Raw genomic sequence first — 21,341 nt, 5'->3', positions numbered from 1 at the left:
AAGCAAAATGAAAAAAGAATCCAAAAATATGAAGATAGTGTAAGGAGCCTCTGGGACAACTTCAAGCGTACCAACATCCGAATTATGGGGGTGCCAGAAGAAGAGAGAGAGCAAGATATTGAAAACCTATTGGAAGAAATAATGACAGAAAACTTCCCCTGCCTGGTGAAAGAAATAGACTTACAAGTCCAGGAAGCACAGAGAACCTCAAACAAAAGGAATCCAAAGAGGACTACACCAAGACACATCATAATTAAAATGCCAAGAGCAAAAGACAAAGAGAGAATCTTAAAAGCAGCAAGAGAAAAAAAGTCAGTTACCTATAAGGAGCACCCATACAACTATCAGCTGATTTCTCAACAGAAACTATGCAGGCCAGAAGGGAGTGGCAAGAAATATTCAAAGTGATGAATAGCAAGAACCTACAACCAAGATTACTCTACCCAGCAAAGCTATCATTCAGAATTGAAGGTCAGATAAAGAGCTTCACGTATAAGAAAAAGCTAAAGGAGTTCATCACCACCAAACCAGTATTATATGAAATGCTGAAAGGTATCCTTTAAGAAGAGGAAGAAGAAGAAAAAGGTAAAGATACAAATTATGAACAACAAATACACATCTATCAACAAGTGAATCTAAAAATCAAGTGAATAAATAATCTGATGAACAGAATAAACTGGTGACTATAATAGAATCAGGGGCATAGAAAGGGAGTGGACTGACTATTCTCGGGGGGTGGGGGGGGGAAGGGATGAGGGGGGTGTGGGAAGAGACTGGACAAAAATTGTACACCTATTGATGAGAACAGTCGGTGGCAGGGGTCGGGCAGAGGGTGGGGTGGGAACCGGGTGGAGGGGAGCTATGGGGGAAAAAGAGGAACAACTGTAATAATCTGAACAATAAAGATTTAATTTAAAAAAAGTAAAAATCGCTGAAACCGGTTTGGCTCAGTGGATAGAGCATCGGCCTGCGGACTGAAGGGTCCCAGGTTCGATTCCGGTCAAGGGCATGTACCTGGGTTGCGGGCACATCCCCAGTGGGAGGTGTGCAGGAGGCAGCTGGTCGATGTTTCTCTCTCATCGATGTTTCTAACTCTCTATCTCTCTCCCTTCCTCTCTGTAAAAAATCAATAAAAAACATGTTTAAAAAAAAAAATTATATAAATAAATAAATAAATAAATAAAAATAAATAAATAAAAATCACAAGAAACTTGGAAGTAGGGGATCGAGAAGCTTTCCAATGCAGAGCTGTGTACAGGTATTTGATGAGTTACATGTAGACTGCTGGATTCTCATTATTCAAATAACATGAATTTGGAATGTTAAAATGTGACTCAACTTGATACATGCATCTCAAATATTTTCTACTTGGTGCATGGATTTTCCATTGAAGAGGCAATATTACTTTTCCTATATATAAAGGTACCTGGCTACATTCCTCCATCAACAGGTGTGCAAGGAAATGGCCCTTCTTCCTCCTTCCCTGTCCCAGGCCAGCCCTAGATCCCTACACAGGACACACACCAAAGCCTTCCTATCTGCCACACAGCCATACTCTGCAGCTAGAACTCTGGCTAATGACCCATCTGCTCATCCCAGGACTCACAAACCAGCTGCACTTTCCCTTCTTCTTTTCCTTCTATTCCTTCACATCCACCTAGTGCCTATCAGGTCCTGAAGATAAGCAGCAGCCAGCCCACCAAGCCGACTCTCCATGTACCTGTGGAACTGCTTGTCACTCTATGTCAAAGTTTGTGCCTATGTCTCTCTGTTCTCAGGTAACTTCTCAAGGGCAGGACTGCTCTCATTTGTACCCACAGTGCTGGGTGCACGGTAGGGCCAGAAATTTGTTGGCCAAATAAAAGAATGAAAAACCACAAAACAAGAAATCAGTGTCTGGCAGGATAAAGAATCTTCTAATGTCAAGATTGGCCTGATAATATTTTAAAGATATTCTGCTCATGGGACATAGCCAATATCGATGCACAGTGTGATAAATGACCAGTGTTATTTGATTAACTTAAAAAAAATGGGCACAGCAAAATACAGCGTTTATTTTATTGGGTTTATATAGAAGCTATTTCTACCTACTTATCACTTTAAATGTCGAAGAACTCTGTTTCTAAAGAGAAATATACTCAAGAAGCAGCTTTAGATGTATCTTAGATTTTTAGCCAAAGAGTAAAGTCAGCTTCCTAATTTATTCCACGGCATGAGGCCAATGAAGACTTCTTCAGGAAAAGAAGACAGTGCCGCTTCCCAGGCACTGACAGTTTTAGACCGACCACACTGTCAGAATAAAAGAGAAGAGTCGGCGGAAATGAATTTGTTACGAGAACCGAGTGCTGTAGTAGTTAGAGAGCAAAAACCTATTACATGCTTGGGTGGCACGACCAAGATGAAGGGAATAGGTCAGCCTCAAAATTTAAGCTGCAACAAAAGTTCCTCTGATCAAATGATCAGAAGTGTTTTCTTCACTACTGTGTCTAGAACAGACACACTTTTAAAGCTGGAAGGGGCTGCAGAGGTATTTTGGGAAAGAGGTCCAGGAGATGCTGTGATTAACACACACTAGACTCAGAGCTAGTTCAAGTCTGACTAGTTGTTTCCACACCACCACAGGCCTCCAAGGCGAGAGCAGTGCCCCGCCCCCTTCCTCTACCACCCAGTGTAGCCTGACCCTCCAGCACCACTGCCAGCCATCTTGCCCATGGCTGGACACGGGTTTCTCCTTCCACAATCTCCACCTACTCTGACAACTCCAACCTCATCGCCATGTATAGTGTAACAAGGGCTTTATGTTCAGATTCATTTAGAATCTTCAAAAGTCAGAATTATGCCTGCGTTAAAATGGAGGAGAGGTCAGTATCTACTCTCTTCAAAAAGAGATTCTCCTCCAGTGGGGATGAAATGGGATTTGAAAATGTAAATTCCACATAACCACTGCTGCTTTATTTTTTATGTCTAATATTCATTTTACACTAATGGAAGGTGAGAGGGGTTTTGTTTTTTGTTTGTTTGTTTGTTTTTAACACCAGGGGACAAGAGTTTAAATAGACACAGGATCTTGATGGGGGGAGGGGAAGTTCAAGGCCTTTTTGAGAAACCGATGAAAGCTATGGAATTTCTCCCTGGGAGAAAAGTGTGCTAATACAAACAAGCCTACAAATTCAGGGGTTCATCAACTTCCCTCCCCAAGATCCTAGGGAAGAAGCCTCCTTTCTCAGATTATCAGAAAAGGAAATGCTGTTACCTTGAACTGTCTGTTCTCTTCCCGCAGCCTCTGGACTTCACCTTGCAGCCTCTTACATTCTTCCATCACCTTCTTAACTTCAGTATCATCCAAAGAAGAGCTCAGAGATTTAGACACCGTTGATGTTTCTGTCTTTGATGCAGTTGTGGATATAATTTTATTTATTTCTACATCATGCTGTTCAGAAATAAATGAAAGCCCAAGTGTCACCAACTATGTAATAAAGGACTTTTTTATGCAAAGTAAAGTAGCTCTCAGCAACACCACACATGGCAGCCTTTTATCCACACTGAAAGATGTCACGTTTATTTAAAAATGGATCACTTCATCTAGTATCTTAATATTAATAATCTAAAGCAACTTGGCCCCAGAAATTATGGAGAAGGGCAAATAACAAAGTCCAGCCGAGACTAATGCTTCAGAGGAGGAGGAAAAATCTGTATGTATTGTACCATCAGACTCCCACCATGCAAAAATTAGCATGCGGTAATTGTACAAGCGCAGGAACTCTTATCCACAAATTACTGTCACCGTGAAGATCTGAACATCCTAGGACTGGCTGGGCAGGGGTGGGAGGCCAGGGAGGACACAGAGGGCATTTAGTTCATAAACTTAGAGCTTGGAAGCTGGGATGAAGGTGGAATGAGTGCAGTGTCTGCAATATTTCAATCTGGGAAAGTTACATGTGCCCCCCTCCCCATTTCCATGTGTTATGGCATCATCTTGAGACTGACTAGGGATGTGTCAGTGAGGGGGAGGGGTGGGGGGAGGGCTGGGAGGAGGACGGGAGGGGGAGAGGATGGCGTAGAGCAGGGGTCCTCAAACTTTTTAAATAGGGGGCTAGTTCACTGTCCCTCAGACTGTTGGAGGGCCGGACTATAGTTTTAAAAAAAAACTATGAACAAATTCCTATGTACACTGCACATATCTTATTTTGAAGTAAAAAAACAAAACGGGAACAAATACAGTATTTGTATCTGCATGTGGCCCGCGGGCTGTAGTTTGAGGAACCCTGGCGTAGAGGCTAAGGAGAGCTGTCCTGGGTGGTGGGGTTCCAAGTAGTAATCTAGAACTACTCATCTAGCTCTACTGACCTATCTAGCTCCAACCTTTATTTTCCAGATGAGAAGAGTGAGGCCCTATAAGGCAAGGCCCCAATCTACAAAGCTAATGTATCAGAGCTGGAGCTAGGACCAGAATACAGGTCTCGTAACTTCCAAAACTGACCTTCCCAGGACATAATGTGTAATTCAAAGAAACAGAATAATGGTCACGTCAGTGACTGTGCAGAAAGAACATACTAAGTAGTTCTGGCACAGATCCAGAGCATTCCTGGGGGTCATTACGGTAATGTTCTCAGAAGGTCTCAGCTATTAACAATCAGGGTAGCTAATACTCTGCCTATGCTTCAAATTGTGTTTTTAATACAATTTAAGTTTTTCTGACTAGGTTGAAGGGAGTCCACATTAGCATTTCAGTCTTCTGCCTTCAACTGGAATCAAGTAAGGGCCATGCCAGGCCAATCCCTCGGTTTTACACAAAGAGAAAAGTGAGCGGAAGCCTGAGAGAAGCTGTTCCTTGGATTCACCCCTCAGACAGCACAGGGGATTCTCAATGGTGGGGGGGGGGGGAGGGGAGGCATATTTGGCAATGTCAGGAGATATTTTCGGTTGTCACAACTAGGTAGAGTTACCAGTATTTAGTGGGCAGAAGTCAGGCATTCTATAAGGCCCAGGACAGCCCATAGCAGAGTATGGGGCCCACATGTTAGTCTGAATTGGAGACTCCTCCTCTAGAAGCAATTTTGACAGCAGCAGGAAGTGGGGTTACGGGATAGAGAGGTGGTGCTGAGGGAAACAGCAGACTGGAGAACCTTTAGGTTCTTTGTGAAACAACAGACCCTACATGCTTAACACCTGTCTGTTAAGCACCATGATAAATGGCAAATTATTCCCTGTTTTAGTCTTACCCCATGTAAGAGCGACCTATAACTCTGTGAAGTCAAAGATGCTCTTTGGGATTTATAACATTTCCACAGCCAACAGGTTGTACTTTGCAAGGGCAAAAATTATTCCAATTGGTTGTCTCTCTGCAAGTCTTTCAAAGGCTGATTTTGTGGGGGCCCACTTATTTGTCGACTTAAGATTTTTTTTTTTATGCATCAGAAAGAGGAAAATAATTTGCCAACTTAAATCCTGGTTTTGCAGGAGATGGTATGCAAATAAGTATCAGCTTGCAACATTCAATTATTGTTAACTATAAATATACTTACTGGTTTATCATTTTCTGCTGGCAATTCAAACACACATCTAAGTTTTGAATCCATAAGGTCTTCCGGTTTTGCCTCCTTCCACTAAAACAATTTAAATTTAATAATCAGGATATTATAAAGCTTCGGGAAGAATAATTTTCTTCCTATAACTGACAATTTCAGAAAAATACTCTTAATGAGAAAGCCCTGATATATATCAAATAAAGAAATTAAGTCTGCTGAGATTTCAATATTTTCAACATGACAAGATTAAATATAATAGCCTTCCTGAATATTTATTACACTTCGCAAATCCCAGTCTTGCTGCCTAACTCCTCAAAGTCAACCAATGCCCCCCGTTGCTAGTCTGTGGGAAGCACTTAGAAGAGAGAGGACCATGGCTGATGGTTGGATGGCCAGGGCTAACCTTGACCCTTAAGAAAATAAACCTCCTTTACAGGGTGCATCCCTTAGAGTAAGCACGTCCAATCTGGGTGTGGTTCGGGATCCATGCTGCCAACTACCAACAGGGCACATTAGCCAAGCCTTCTCTGCTGCTCTCCTCCTCCCTCTGTCTGTTGGTAGAGGTGGCTTCCTGGCTAAACCCTGTTCTGGGACGCTGCATTCCTGGTTTACTCTTCCTCCTTTTGGAAGTGGAAGATGGGATTCTGAGAACTGTAGCCCAGTGCATCAGGAGGGTTACAATACAGAGAAGGAATAAACTCCCCCAGCCCTGCCCCAGGACCAAGAGGCAAGGGCAGCTGGAGCAACACAGGTACTAAGAACCAAGAATGAAGACAACAGGGTGTGAACTGCCAACAAACCCTGGCAGTTTCTCCGTGGTGTAGCATGCCGTTCACAGGACACTGAGAAGCATTTCACTCATGGGAAGTCCACAGAAAGTCAGTGAAGATGCAACATCAATGTTCTGAGTCTACTTCTATGCAAACATGCACACATGTCAGAGCATTGGGCAGGACTATCATTGGATGCTAAGGCCTCTGGGAGGAGGACTGCTGCTGAGTCCAAGCACCAGTTTACTCAGCGCATCACAGATTCCCTGTTATTAACCACAAGGGGCAAATGTGCTTTGACCCTGGAAAGAGTTGGCCATCATCATTGCAACCAAGTAATCAAACTTAGTGTCACCAACAGAGGGACAATCAGCATTAAATGCCTTCTGAAATGATACATACATGACATCACCTATGGAATATTCTTGCCACAAAACATTTGACCTGAATTTAATCATGAGGAAACAACTGGACAAATCCAGAATGTGGGACATTCTAAAAGTCAACTGGCCTGGACTTTAAAAAATTCAAAGTAATAAAAAACTAAAAAGGTCCAGGCTACTCTACCAGACTAGAACTAAAGGCCACTGGGGAACAACTGAAAAACACTGTAATGTGTGTTTCTCTGTTAGGCAATACAATCCATGTTGACTCCTAGGCTGTGGTAACAGTATGTTGCTATATAGGAGACTGGCCTTATTCTGAAGCATTTAGGGGTGAAGTCTGCATCTTACCCTCAAGTGGTTCAGTAGAAAAGAAAGCTTATGACAGAAATGGAGCAGATGTGGCAAATGTTAAATGGTGACTCTAGGTAAAGGTAATATGAGTGGTTAATGTAGCATTTTTTCAACTTTCTGTATATCAAAATAAAAAGAAAGATATTTTAAAATAAAATAAAAAAGCTCAAGGCTTCATTCATTAACAGTGGTTAGGTCAAGTATAACAAATTTCAGGTAACTTTTCATTTTTGTATTTCCAAAAATTCTACAATGTATATTTCATAGAAACATCTTTAAAACTGGTACAAAAATTACCGTATGAGGAAGTGAGATTCACCTTGACTACGAGAGTGCCAGACCTGTGACAGCAGATGAAACAGAGCCAGGCACTGCCAGGTGCTCTACACAGAGCACGTTTCATCCCACGACAACCCATCAACCAGGCCCTTAACCCCATGTTACAGGTGACCAAACCCTCAAGTGAGTTAATGAAATCGCCCAAGGCCACAGGTGTTAGTAAAAGGCAGGCCTCAGCTCCACACCCAAGCCCATGCTCTCTTCAGTAAGCCATGCAACAAAAGCCAAATAGAACATATTCTCAGATATCCCTTATTTCGTATTTGCCATACATTTCCTTGATTACACAAATTAACATGAAATGACACATCATGATCTAGGAAATAAAAGGGAAAGTAGCCTCAATAATTGTTCTTATGCAAAGGAAGATGGCTCATTATCACTGATCTCTCTCAAACCCCCAAATAGTGGCTTCTCCATTTACAGCCCCAAGTTAAACACATGAAGATGGTTGGTTTACTTTTCCAAGACAAGTAGAAAAGGCAGTGTGGTGATTCTGAGACACAAAGGTGAGCTGTGCATTAAACAGCCCTCAGTATCAAACTCTGAGAGAGAAAACTACAAGACGGTGTGAGTCACAGCTAACCAAACTTGCAGACATTCCTTGGATGACTGCAGTCTCAGTTTGGGTTGGCAGGCTGGAGTGAGGCAATCTGCCTTTCTTTCCCACTCTGTGAGGACCAGACACCTGTCCTGGCCGGTGCGATGGATGGCGAAGCTGCTCTGTATATTGAGACACACTCACAGCACCAGAAGGCCTCCTCATTTATTTGAGTAACAAGCTTACTTTGGAATTTCCATTACACTCTTTTTCCAGCAAAATCAATAATATAGTATCATTTATTTTATGAAAATGAAGTCACCTTATTTTTACCAAATTAGTTAAAATGCATTTAAGCAGAAAAAAATGAAAGAACCTAAAAGGGAAAAAAAAAATCATGCTTACCAGAACCGGGGGGGGGGGGGGGGAGGGAAGGGGGGAGTTCTTAACCGTGGAGAACATTTAGTATTCACCTCGCTCACATCCCCCTGAGTTCGGGGGGGAGGGGGGGGGGGACACATGGTAATGAGCGGGTGCCCTTTTCTGTAGGGCACATGATGGGAGGAAAGGGAGAGAACCCACAAACCATTCAAGATACAATACATCAGAACAAGGAATTGCTGAGGCAAACTGAGATACAAAAGTCAAAGAAGAACAGTATTCTAGAGAGTTACATAAAATGTAAAAAATCAAAGCTTTTAGGAAAACCATAAAGGCAGCCAGAGTAAAAACCTCCCTGGAAACAACATTCCCCTTTAAAACAATTCTAACATACTGTGAACTGCATGCACCCACAATTCTGTCCCTAATCATTGAATACTAAAAAGTAAGAAGCATTCAGTACTTACTACTGCTTCCATATCAGAAGTGTCAGTTGGCGCAAACATAGACTGAACCATAAACTTGTGTTTACTTTTCTCATTGGGGTCATAATCGAAAGGCTGTAACATCACTGAGAAAGAAAATATTTCATTAGGAGGGTCAGAACTTGGTTACCAGCAGCCATTTGTTAATACTTGTATTTGGTTGTAAAGCAATTTACCCGGATTCTCTCACTGAGCCTCATGATGCCCCAGGTGAAGTGAGCAGGGCAAGATGACCAACATCTTCTCCACTTTTCAGGTCTCAAACCTGAGGTCCAAAAAAGTTAGGTGACTTGCCCGAGGTTGAACAGCAGGGTGTGGCAGAGCTGGGACCCAGGTCTTCTGAATCCTGGTCCACTGATTGCATACCTGACAATATATCTCCTACAGCCCTCACAGAACAGGTAAAGCAGGTAAAAACAGCACATGCTTGTTTGCTCAAGAAAACATCCAAATAATCTCTTTAGGAACTAATATAGAATAATCCAAGACATGTAAGGAATTGCTTTTGCTTTTCTCTGTCCTATTTCCCATAGCAAGGTAATCAAGGTAATGTTTGAAATATAGTTTTGCCAATAAAATGTTGTAAATTTTTCACAAACAGCACACTCACAGCATGGATATGCCCCTTTTCTCCAAAGGGCCTAGAGGAATCTCACATAACAGCTCCCTTGGAGGGTCACACTCACCGACCGCACCGAGGTACCCGCTGCTCTGACTGGACCTATCCTTGTTAAATGACGGCTGCTCTAAAATATGGTGGTTGCTATCAGGCTTTGGCTACACCACACATCTAGTTATGTCTCTGAAACAAAACTTTGTCACATGTGGGGAAAGCCTACTGTGGTCCTGACGGGAGTAAGAGCTAACATGACGGAGCATTTCCCATAGTCAGAAACCAGGCTTGGACTTTCGGCTTATTATTATCCATGTAATCCTTAAGGGCAGGTACTGTTGCAGAGGTTATTTTGACACCTATTTTCAGAGGACAAAACGGAAGCACGGAAAGGTCACACATGGAGAAGTGAGCATCAAATGCAGGTGGTCTGCCTGCAGGGCCAACATCACGGCCACCAGGAGGGATTGGCTCTGTCCTCCTCCACCTGCAGGCTTCCACCTTTTCTCTGGGCTCTCTTCAGTGTTCTCTTGCCTTGAACGCCCTCCCCCCATCTTAGGGCTTCTCAGCCCTTCCTCGGAAGCCTCACAACCAACCACCCCCTGCAGCACATAAGGGGCAAGTGTCCTAAGACTGAGTTTACATATGAAAGTGCTGGAGCTCAACAAAGTGAACTGGCTTGCTCAAGGTCACAACATTAAGAAGACAAACAGCAAAGTGCAGCCCAGCACCCCTTCTGCCACACTGGTCACTCCAATTGAGATGGGTTCACCTGCACCCCAGGCCCACCATCACATACTTCACAGAACCACATATGATGGAGAAGAGAAATACAAAGATCCTCATCCATCTTGGGGTGCAGGGGTCCTTTCTATCTTGGGGACAGAGAGTCTATTAAAACCTAAGAAGATATCGATTTAAACGCTTTAGTGTACAGTCACCCAGGCAGCTCTGCTACCCCCATTACATCTGAGTGCTCTGAGCTACAGGGAACCTTGCTGGGAGACTTCTTCAGGACAAAACTTAATACATGCGCAACCCTTTTTAAAATTTGGGGCTTGTGTACACATAATACCGAGTCTAGCTACCAATAAAGATTAGTAACATAAGGATGTTCAGCCTGAGTATCCAAGATCTGCACAGAGAACTAAGGTCATTTCAAACACTGGGCCACTGCACTCAGAATGTATTCTTGCAGGTATCAGGGCATGGTTTTCTCCTGGAAAAGTCCTTGCCAGCAGCTCTGGACCAGGCACCACTGAGCTGGCAAGAGCTCTCCCAGAAAGACCTGGAACACCATTACACACTGGGCTTGACACTGAACCCACTAGCAGGTCAAAACCACAACCTCTTCTTCTGAAAGCTACATTCTCATAGCATGTCCCCATCTCCACCTCCGGGGCAATAAGGAAGATAATACATGATAAACTGAAGACTCAATGGGATCTGTCTTAGACAGGAACTGTCGACCTCTTTTGGAGTTGGGCCACAGTCTTCAAACCACTGTCAGATTAATGTTCATTTTTAAAATCTGAAGAGAACTGGGTTTTGAACATTTCGGGTTTCACTTAGCTGTGACAAAATCATGTTCCAGTATTTTTCTGGAAGGGAAAACCTTGTCCCCCACTACACTTAGACTTCCAGCAGGGCACAGCTCTTGCAGCAGAAGCTGCCTTTTCCTTGAGATGGTTTTCCAGCTGTGAAAGGCCCCTTCTGCTCCACTCCACCCTAGAGTTCTGAGGCTAAACCAGGATTACTGGTAAAGAGCCCAAAGCCCAGAAGACGAGAGCAACAGGAAGACTGCTAATTTTCTTAGAAGCTGGCTCTTTATTTCAAACTACACTAAGTCGTCCGCATAGAACTGATGAGTCCAAAGAACCTAAGACCTCCCTGCTTAAACAGCCCAGGAAGTTCTGCTGCTCCCTGTCCATTCTGCTCCCCCTTCCTCAAGGCACTGCAAGTGAGAGAACAGCCAAGAGACCTCTGCTTGGCTAGAACCAATGTTCTAAGAAAGAAAGGAAAGGAAACTTCTCTAGAACCTGCTATGTACTAACCCCACACAGGCGCATTTCATTAGTTCTACCATTTAGTGCTCACGACAAATGGTCAAAGAAGCCCATGTCTTCATTCTCCGGATGAGGAGACAAGGGCTTAGAAAGAACATGTGGCCTCACTCGGGTCCCATGGCAGCATAAAAATTGACAGAGCCAGTCAGTATTACACACACTTGGCTTTGTCCCCAGAGTCAGACTCCCACACCATAGGTTCTCAAAGTGTTATTGCACAGACCCTGAAGGTCCCCCCATTGGGTGACCCATTAAGTCATGATAATACCAGGATATTATGAGCCTATTCTATTGTATTGACACTCAGTGATGCTGGCACAAAAGCCCTGGGGTAAAGTTGCTGGCCCCCCCCGGGCAGGAACCAGATAGTGCTGGTGTCTCTGTATCAGGCACTGCAGCAGACGAGTTTCACAGAAGAATGCCCTTGACGAAGTCATGCATTAGTTTTCTCACGCCCAGACCTGACAGTACATGGCAGCTCTCGCACAGAGAACACTGCTGCTCTCTGGGAAAAGCTCCTGTGCATCCATCTGGTTGGGGACACTGGCTCATGGACTTGAAAACGATGGTTATTCAGATCTGGGTGTTTTCTGAATGGCAGATGTTTTCTTGAAAAGGAATGAAGTGAGTCTATCCGTTCAAGGAAAACAGCTTATAGTAGTGGTCAATGATAAAATCCAAGCAAAAATTAGAATCTTGGAAAATTTATAGCTGTCACCAAGAGCTTCCTAGTTTCCCAAGTACTTAAAGACTTTTCCGATGAGATCAGTGGAAATAGTAATGAATGTGATTTTTTGCTGTTATATAATAAAACTAGAGGCCCACTACACAAAATTCATGCATTCAGGGGCGGGGACGGGGGTGGGGTAGTCCCTCAGCCCAGCCTGTGCCCTCGCAATCCGGGAGCCCTCGGGGGATGTACGACTGACAGCAGTTAGACATCCATAGCGCTGCTGTCCTAAGCCAGCAGTTAGACATCCATAGTGCTGCTGTGGAGGTGGGAGAGGCTCCTGCCACTGCCACTGAGCTCACCAGCCGTGAACCCGGCTTCTGGCATACTGACCACCAGGGGGCAGCCCCTGCATTGAGCATCTTCCCCCTGGTGGTCAGTGCACTTCATAGTGACTGGTTCGATATGCCGATAGGTCAATTTGCATATTAGCCTCTTATTATATAGGACTAGTGGCCTCGTGCACTAAATTCATGCATGGGGGTGGGGGGTGTCCCTCAGCCTGGCCTGCACCCTCTCCAATCTGGGACCCCCTCCGGGGATGTCCAACTGCTGGTTTAGGCCCGATCCCGCAGTCAGACATCACTCTCACAATTCAGGACTGCTGGCTCCCAGCTGCTCGCCTGCCTGCCTGCCTGATTGCCCCTTACTGCTTCTGCCTACCAGCCTGATCACCCCCTAACCGCTCCCCTGCCGGCCTGATTGATGCCTAACTGCTCCCCTGCTGGCCTGATTGACCACAACTGCCCTCCCCTGCCGGCCCGATCACCCAAAACTGCCCTCCCCTGCCAGCCTGATCGCCCACAACTGCCCTCCCCTGCCATGACCCGCCTCCTCTGCCGGGACCCGCCTCATCCGCGCTGCGTGGAGCCACGGGACCCCCAGGCCTCACTGTCTGGAGCAGCCGCCAGGCCCCGCCTCCGCTGTGTTGTGTGGCCATCTTGTGGCAGCCATACTGTGACGATGTCGCGTGCAAGGGCCACCTAGGCTTTTATAAGTATATAGGTATGTCAACATTTGGAAGACCTGTATAACTCAGCTAACATAATATTACATAATCCAACCACAGTACAAGAGAGACCAATGTGTTTTAGAGAAACAAAGTGGTTTCAGATTCCACACTACACCAAACTTGAAGGAAGTGTCACTTGTCAAGTTTTGGTGTAGTATCAAAGAATAATGTCCACAATTATCTGAAAAGGCTATTAAAAATACTCTTCCCTTTTCCAACTACATATTCTATCGTAAAAAGTGGTTTTTCTTCATACACATTCATCAAAATGACACATTACAAGAGACTAACTGCAAGAGCAGAGAGGAGAATCCAACCTGTCTTTCACTAAGCCAGACATTCAAAAGGTATGCAAGACATGTTAAATAACACCAGTCTTCTCACTACATTTTTTGAGGTAATTAATTTATTAATGTGATTATAAAATGAATTAATACTTTTTAAACTCTCAATTTAATTTACAATATGATAAATATTGATATAACAAACAAAAATGTTCTTAGGTCTTCCATTTTTAAGAATATAAAGGGGTTCTGAAACTAAAAAGTTTGAGCACCATCACTCTACACTAGCCGTGGCAAACTATGGCCCGCGGGCCGCGGCCCATTTGAAATGAATAAAACTGGTACATCTACACGATGGAATGCTAGGCTGCTCTAAAAAGGAAGGAACTCTTACCATTTGCAGCTTCATGGATGGAATTGGAGAGCATTATGCTAAGTGAAATAAGCCAGTCAATGAAGGAAAAATACCACATGATCTCACTCATTCATGGATAATAGAGACCATTATAAACTTTTGAACAATAATAGATACAGAGGCAGAGCTGCCTCAAACAGATTGTCAAACTGCAGCGGGAAGGCCGGGGAGGGTTGGGGGGCAGGAGGTAGGGGGGTAAGAGATCAACCAAAGGACTTGTATGCATGCATATAAGCATAACCAGTGGACATAAGACACTGGGGGTTAGGGGAGGCTAGGGGACTGTCTAGGGCGGGGGGAAAAAATGGACACATATGTAATACCCTTTGTAATACTTTAAGCAATAAAAAAATAAAAAATAAAAAAATAAAAATAAAAAAAATAAAAAAATAAATGAAATGAATAAAACTGAAAAAAGAAAAGACCGTACCCTTTTATGTAATGATGTTTACTTTGAATTTATATTAGCTCACACAAACACTCCATCCATGCTTTTGTTCCGGCCCTCCGGTCCAGTTTAAGAACCCATTGTGGCCCTCGAGTCAAAAAGTTTGCCCACCCCTGCTCTACACCAAGCTGCCTCACAGGCTCTGCAGGAGGAAAATGGTCTGGCGGAATAGTGAAGACACTGGTAGCGGTCTAGTACCGTTTGGGAGAAATTGCAGTTAAAACAGAGAGCAGTTTCACACAAACCAGCCTTGAGTTCTGGTACGGATCAAGACTCGGTGGTATCAAAAGGCACATGTCCCTTGCAGGGAGGGGACAGGGTTTCCTGCGCTCCTCTAACCAAACCACCTTGTTTGCTCCAACTCTGCTGAGGGTACCGTCTGAGATCCACTGCTGCCTGTGGACCTTACAGATGTTATCAGCACAACCCCAGGCTAGCACACCCTACCTGCCAAGTCACCACAGTGTAGATCAGGAAGACCTGTGAGAAGGTATAACTTACATTTAGACCTCTGTTAAACAAGAATGTAAGCAAGGGCGTAATGGTGGTAACCAATAATCACAAGGGAGCACTGAAGACAGCTAAGGTAGCAGGTCAAATATCCCTTCTGCAAAGGCAGCCCTCGTGAAATAGGAACACGGGTGCCCAGTGCACTAGGGAGTCTGGCCAGAGCTGAAAACTTTGAACTGCAGGCAAAACTTACTGGAAGCTCAGGAGGTAAAGGTGGCTATAACCCTTCCCCATGACTCTCCTTTGGCCTTGAGCAGCAAGTGGAAAAGAAGGTGTGTTCCACCGACCAGCTCTCCTTTCCTTCTGGGGTCCCAAATCAGCAAGAAAGAGTAAAGAGGTCAGGTGGCCTCTTAGACTTTGTGAAACTTCATGACTCCTGCTGTGCCTCAGTATACCCATCCTGCTCAACATGGCCTCCAACTCATGTCCAAAGTTTGTATTTCTCAGCCCCCATCATCTCATGTCACATTCAATTTGCTATACCCTATTAGCCAGAACTTTATGAGAACATGACAGAATAAATGCTGTTAATCGTTTGTTCTTTCAGCTCCATACATGCAAATTGTGACAGAAATTATGTACTTTTACCCTGACAGGCTATAAAAGAGCCTCCCATTAACTTAATTTATTTCACTTGAATACCAGAGACACTGATGATAAAAACCCTCTTAAATGAACCATCTATCCTACTTTTAAAATGTATCTGCTGATACTACATTAAAAAGAAGCCTGTTACCAGGAGACAGCTTGGAGACCCGGTCACCACTCACCCACATTAACACTTTATGATATGATGTCTGCCGTATTACAGATCGCAACAGTGGGATCCTGTTAAGAAAGGGCCTTTGGGATCATAAAACATTGGATCAATAAGACCAGACCTTCTTCAAAAGAAAGAAATGCAGAATATATGCTACTTAATGCACAAGTACACACATACCTCAGAGAAATGATGACTTGATTAAATGCAGCATTACAGCTCCTTATGAGAACCCAAGCACGTCACAGTTCATTTTCATCTGCACCATAATGGTAACAGCTAATGAATAAAAGTCTACAGCGTGAGCTTTATTATTTTTTAATCTCAGAATCTTATCTTCAAAATGTCTCTTCTCATTTTACATGACCCATCTCAGCTGAGGCCTCTACTGACATCTGGATTCTCCCCCTCAAAGATCTTTGCAGTTTCTCTCCCAACCAGGTTACTCTAGTTATATATCTCCATAACCCCTACAAATGTTACCTCCCACTAAACACCCTAGTCACCACTGTGATATCCCTCAGATCAAAACCTCCCATTGTGCAGGTAAAGACAATCAATTCAACTCTTCAGTCTGGTTCTCCCCAGATGTCCTGGTACGACCCAACACAGGCCCCTGCCGGTCCAACATGTGTGCATATTGTGTTGCCTCTACCCCCATATCCAAGGATTCTGTTATTACCAGTCAGTTTCCTCCTATTGTTGACCCTGACTGGCATGTCCCCCTGCCCTACTCACATCTTTCAGAGTTTAACCCACTACTCACTCTGTAAGGAAGGGTCTCAAGCTTCAGCATGCATCAGAACCACCTGGACTGCTTGCTGGCAGGACCCCACCTCCAAAGTTTCTGATTCAACAGGTCTGGAGTGGGACTGGGAGCATGCATTTCTAACAAGTTCCCAGCAGACGCTGACCCTGCTGGTCCAGGGACCACACCTGGAGAACAAAGGCCACACAGCACCTCCTGACACTGCAGCTCCTGCTGGAATGCCACCTCACAACCTCATTCCCACCATGGGCATTATTTTGTAAGTGGACATTGTTTGATGCTCAGACTCCTAAGCTCCTTCCTACAGGTCTGCCTTTCCTACTTGGTCAGACCAAGAACAGGACTTCATGTTTTGATGTTTCTATGCTGGGTACTAATCTGCATTTTCCACTGGTTCATGGAGGTGCACCGTCTTCCCTTCAACTTTCCACGCACTCCTGTATCTGGCTCCCTCTGGAAATCTCCTTAGAGCAGCACAAAGACCTTCAATCAGCCAGCTTCTCCTCTCTCCTACTACCTGGAGCTGCTCACTATCCTACCCTCTGTCTAAGGCACGGTTTCCAGTGTCCTGGTCACCACTGTCCCTTTTTCTTTTCCCTTTCATACACCCTATATATCAAACGACTGTTCTCTACCGAACTGAATTCATGTTGTAATAATGAAGTCACTGCTGCACTGTTTTAAAGTAATCAGAGAAAAACCAGAGCTCATGATCAGCTTAAGATAACTAGTGTTACCACAGTGAGGTAATATAATTCTAGCCTAAAGTGAAGCTGCTCAACATTTGGTTACAATGTGTATCCTATGAGTAAATTTATTATTTCCTTTAGTATTCTCAAAACTTTGAAAGCATCACTACATTCCCCTCTGCCTATCCAGGGACCCATGGATGGAACTATGAGTCTAGCAGGTAAATAATTAATTTTATCTATTTATAAATACGTTAACACTGAATTGTCTTTGTGTCTTTCCTAGTTCAGGCTAGCCTGTCTTAGATAACCAACTTCTCATAGTCTAATTTATTTGTAGAGATTAACACAAATGTGCCCAGTGTCACTGGAAAACGATGTGTGCCATATGCAGGCACAGGTCAGAGAACAAGGCTCACTCCTTTTTTATAAATATTTTGTAAAATATACATCTTTCCCAAACCTCCAGCACATTTCCTGTCTCCCATAACACTGTATAGTGGACTACAACAGCCTCTCCCTGGTCACTCCTGCTCTGTGAGCATGAGCACCCATGGTACCCTATCTTAGTAAAACCTATAAACCAGGTCTCTTACAACAGTCAACTGGAATGTGAAAAACGGTCTGCCTGATGCTTAAGTAATTCCAGGCCACTCTGTCATTTCCGAACTCTCCCTACTTGCTCTCTGTAGTGCTCCTTCCAGCCCGCACTGTGGCTGCCTCTCACAGCCCTTTCCATTCACTCTGGTCTGTCAATTCTTCCTAAGAAACTTAAATATTACAGTAAACTTTAAAAAAAATATTTAAAAGCACAATTAGGCTGAATTTTTGTTGGTAATTTCCTTTTTTTATAAATCTAGAATCTCATATGGGTGAAAAAGATTAAAGATACCTTTTACATATGAATGTGAGTTGTTCTTATCTAAGAGTAGTAAACCTGGTTCATGAAAACAATTTATAAAATGTTTCTCTTGTCAGAGACTTCAATTCCAAAACAAATGAGCAAACGAACAACAACATGGCTGTGAAGATGTCCAAACCTCACAAATGTAGCTCCCATGTATCAGCAGGAGACAGACAACGCCAGACTTCTTCCTCTGGAGCAGTGCAACTGCACTCTGGTGCTGGTCACCTACAAGCTGCAGCCAAGGTTGGCTGGTCCAGGGCAAGCCAACAGCTTCATCACACTGAGTCAGCAAACTCTTAAAAGGATTAATTACCAACTGCGATGCTACCCAATTACATTAATTGACCAATGTTTCCATCCAAGAAGAGATGCTGATATTCATTGTCCTTCCTCAGGATTTTACTGGAAGAACTTTATGCTTTAAATGTGATTGATATAAGTGCTGAAAAGGGCTATCTGTCAGTAATGAATACTGCTCCCGGATTCTTTGAATTATAATTTAAATGACATATTCAGACACTAGGAGATTTGTGTGTGTTTGTCTCTCATCCATTTCCAGTTCCCAGGGTACACTTAGTAAAGTGTATCTGTACCTAAATACTGGTATCTTTAATGACTCTTCCCAGTGCCCCTCCTAACACAGAGAGATTTTGCATTTCTAATTTGCTTGGTACACAGGCAACCAATGTGCATAATTGAACTGCAAATGGAAGTGTGCTTGCTACTTTAGTGAAATTAGAATTCAGTGAAGGTTATAAAAATATTAAACTTAATATCATATTACAGGAAGCGTAAGTATTTTTGATGGGCCCATAATTTTACCACTTCACCTGCTGTATCCGCTGGCAAACATGGTTTGGAATATTAATGGAAAACTCCCTCATTATTAAACTGCAGCATTAAAAAAAAAAATCCACAACCACTAACAGCTTACCACAAAGACATTTTCAGAAATTATCTACCTTAAAAATATTTTCCCACTAGACAGTTCAGAAAATAGATTTAATTTTGTAAAGCTAGAACAAATGGGGAGACCCCCCACTGCTTCAAACACTTCATTAATTCAAAAAGTTCTATTTTCCTTGCATTTAAAATCTCGGGGGCGGGGTGGAGGGGATCCAATCTCCTCTTTTCCGATCTCCATTTAAGTGTGCCTATCTTGCTGAGGTCCAGAGTTGAATAATTCAAAGCCATCTCTAGTAGATGGTGTGTATCAGAGAGCAAGGGGACAAAATCATGGCTTTCTGGTCAATTAATGGAAACAGCAAACACCTGCCACCCCTCCCCCCCCCTTACAATGCCTCATCCAACAGGCATGGGCCCCCGCAGGGGCCACTGTAAGAATGAGATGAGATGAGCACCTCCGTAAAGTGTAAATAAAAGGATTCAAATCAGAGGCCCTTGTAGACAGCTCCAAAACGCCTTGGGATGCCCCCACATTTTTATCTACTGGCACAAAAAGTTTAGATTATGCCTATCTCCACCCATAACTTTACCACTTAAGTTTATAAAACAAAGTTGGTAGATTTTTTAAAGGACCTAATAAGTGATTTGCCATCTTATGAAGATAATAACATGAAAGGTCAGAATCTGGACTTCTGACTAAAAAAGTAAGGTCCCTTGAATGCTGGTTTTCTAAAAGCTGAGAAGAGCCTCACAGAGTGTATCTGAAAAACATCTGACAGCTAGAAATTCTTGCTCCCACATCTCAACCTGGTTTGTGGGCCTTCAAAACCTCAGTCCCTCTAGCCAGCTCTATGGTAGGTAGCCGCCTCCTCCTGCTCTTTGCTCTCTCTCCCTGCCCACTCCCCTCTCCAGGAGTGATTTACAAGCTTCCCAAACAGCTACACATCCCACAGCTTTTCAGACCAGGGAGACAAGTCCTGTAGACCACGTCCTCTTCAGGTATGCTGTGACGTTCTGCGTGGTAGGCAGGGCAGTCCTGGCAGTATTTTAAATTGATTCGATGACCACCTTTCTATAGATTATATCTGAAAATTTAGTAGAAGCTTTTCACTATAAAACAAATGCAGAATATAGAAAGAAGAAAAATACAAATTTCTTATTGAAATCAGAAAAAGTCCAAAAATTAATGAAATGAAATTAGTTTATTTCTTAAGAAGCAATTCAAGTATGTACAATCCACCTGCAACAACAAACTAGCCAGTTTACTTCAAGGCTATTGGAATCCGTCCCTTGTACCATGCCCAGTTAAAGCAGCATGGTAAATACTCTGTGAGGCAGATACTACTCTTCATGTTACAAATGAGAAAACCGCAACCTACAGAGGTTGATTGATTGGCCAGAGATCAAGCTACAAGTTACATAGCAGAGCTGGGCTTGCTATTCAGGTTTCCAGACCTCAAATATATCTTTGAGTAGAGCAGGTGATATACACGTGCACTTGGGAGTGCACCTGGGCTACACGTGCACCTGGGAGAAGGGAAGGCTGGCCTTTGGACAAGCTGCAATTCACCCTCCTGAGGATGTTTTCTCCCCCAAAGAAACCCGAAAACACCACATATTCGCTAAGATGTCACTGTGTAGCTGCATTCAGGACCCTTAGAAAAGTGCAGTGCTTTTATCTCAAGATATGAATGTCTGATTAATGATGCAGTAGCCTCTCAGCACATAAAATTGCAATAAACCGGTGTCAGCCTTCTGTGGCAACAGGTGGGGTGGTCCTGGAAATGCACCGACATCTGACCTCATCCCCAGGCACCTCAAACACTGAGATAAATACACACCAAAAAAAACCCAAGGAGCCTTTTTCCATGTGCAAAGCATAATCCTTCCCATCTAGAAGGAAAGCTTGCAGACACACAGTTTATTATTCAATTGCTTTCCCCCAAGTACATCACATGCTGAGAAATAGGGCACTTTATGTTTGACATTCACGTGTAAGTGCGACCTTCCCCTAAAACTGTTGAGGCAGCTTAGAGCCACTGGATCAGGAGCTAAGACACCTGGCTTCAAATACCAGCTCTGGCACTAAACACCCAGGGACTCTAGGTCAGTGGTCGCCAACCTTTCGGACCTCATGGACCACCAGTGGTCCGTGGACCACCGGTTGGCAACCGCTGCTCTAGATGACCATGCCCACTATCTGCACCTTCCCTTTTCATCTGCCAAAGGAAGGCCACACCCCCAACTTCTTGGTCTTCCTTAAGCAGGTAATCATAAATCAAAACAAATGCCCAGGATAAGTTATTACTTTAAAAGACATTTCTATGATGGAGAGGGATGGATCTTTCTGAAACACACACACACACACACACACAAACACTTATAATATCAGAAAGAACATCTACACTGTACAACTGCCTGTTGAGACTATTTTATTCAGAAAACCATGTT

At 43.6% G+C, this 21,341-nt stretch overlaps 1 protein-coding gene across 2 annotated transcripts in view; it reads right to left on the bottom strand.

Annotated features, from left to right (window-relative positions):
• VAPB (VAMP associated protein B and C) overlaps positions 1–21,341 on the bottom strand; it is a 66,165-nt gene that overhangs the window by 5,260 nt on the left and 39,564 nt on the right. For both annotated transcript variants that reach the window (XM_036321505.1, XM_036321506.1), the window contains 3 exons: positions 8,764–8,867; positions 5,526–5,606; positions 3,254–3,430 (listed from right to left, as the gene is read on the bottom strand). In XM_036321505.1, coding sequence (XP_036177398.1) covers positions 3,254–3,430; positions 5,526–5,606; positions 8,764–8,867 — 362 coding nt within the window. The remainder of the gene's footprint in view (positions 1–3,253; positions 3,431–5,525; positions 5,607–8,763; positions 8,868–21,341) is intronic.

This window comes from Myotis myotis, unplaced genomic scaffold, assembly GCF_014108235.1.
Source record: "Myotis myotis isolate mMyoMyo1 unplaced genomic scaffold, mMyoMyo1.p scaffold_m19_p_9, whole genome shotgun sequence".
In the NCBI taxonomy this organism is placed as follows: domain Eukaryota; kingdom Metazoa; phylum Chordata; class Mammalia; order Chiroptera; family Vespertilionidae; genus Myotis; species Myotis myotis.
This window is presented reverse-complemented; position numbering and strand designations above follow the sequence as displayed.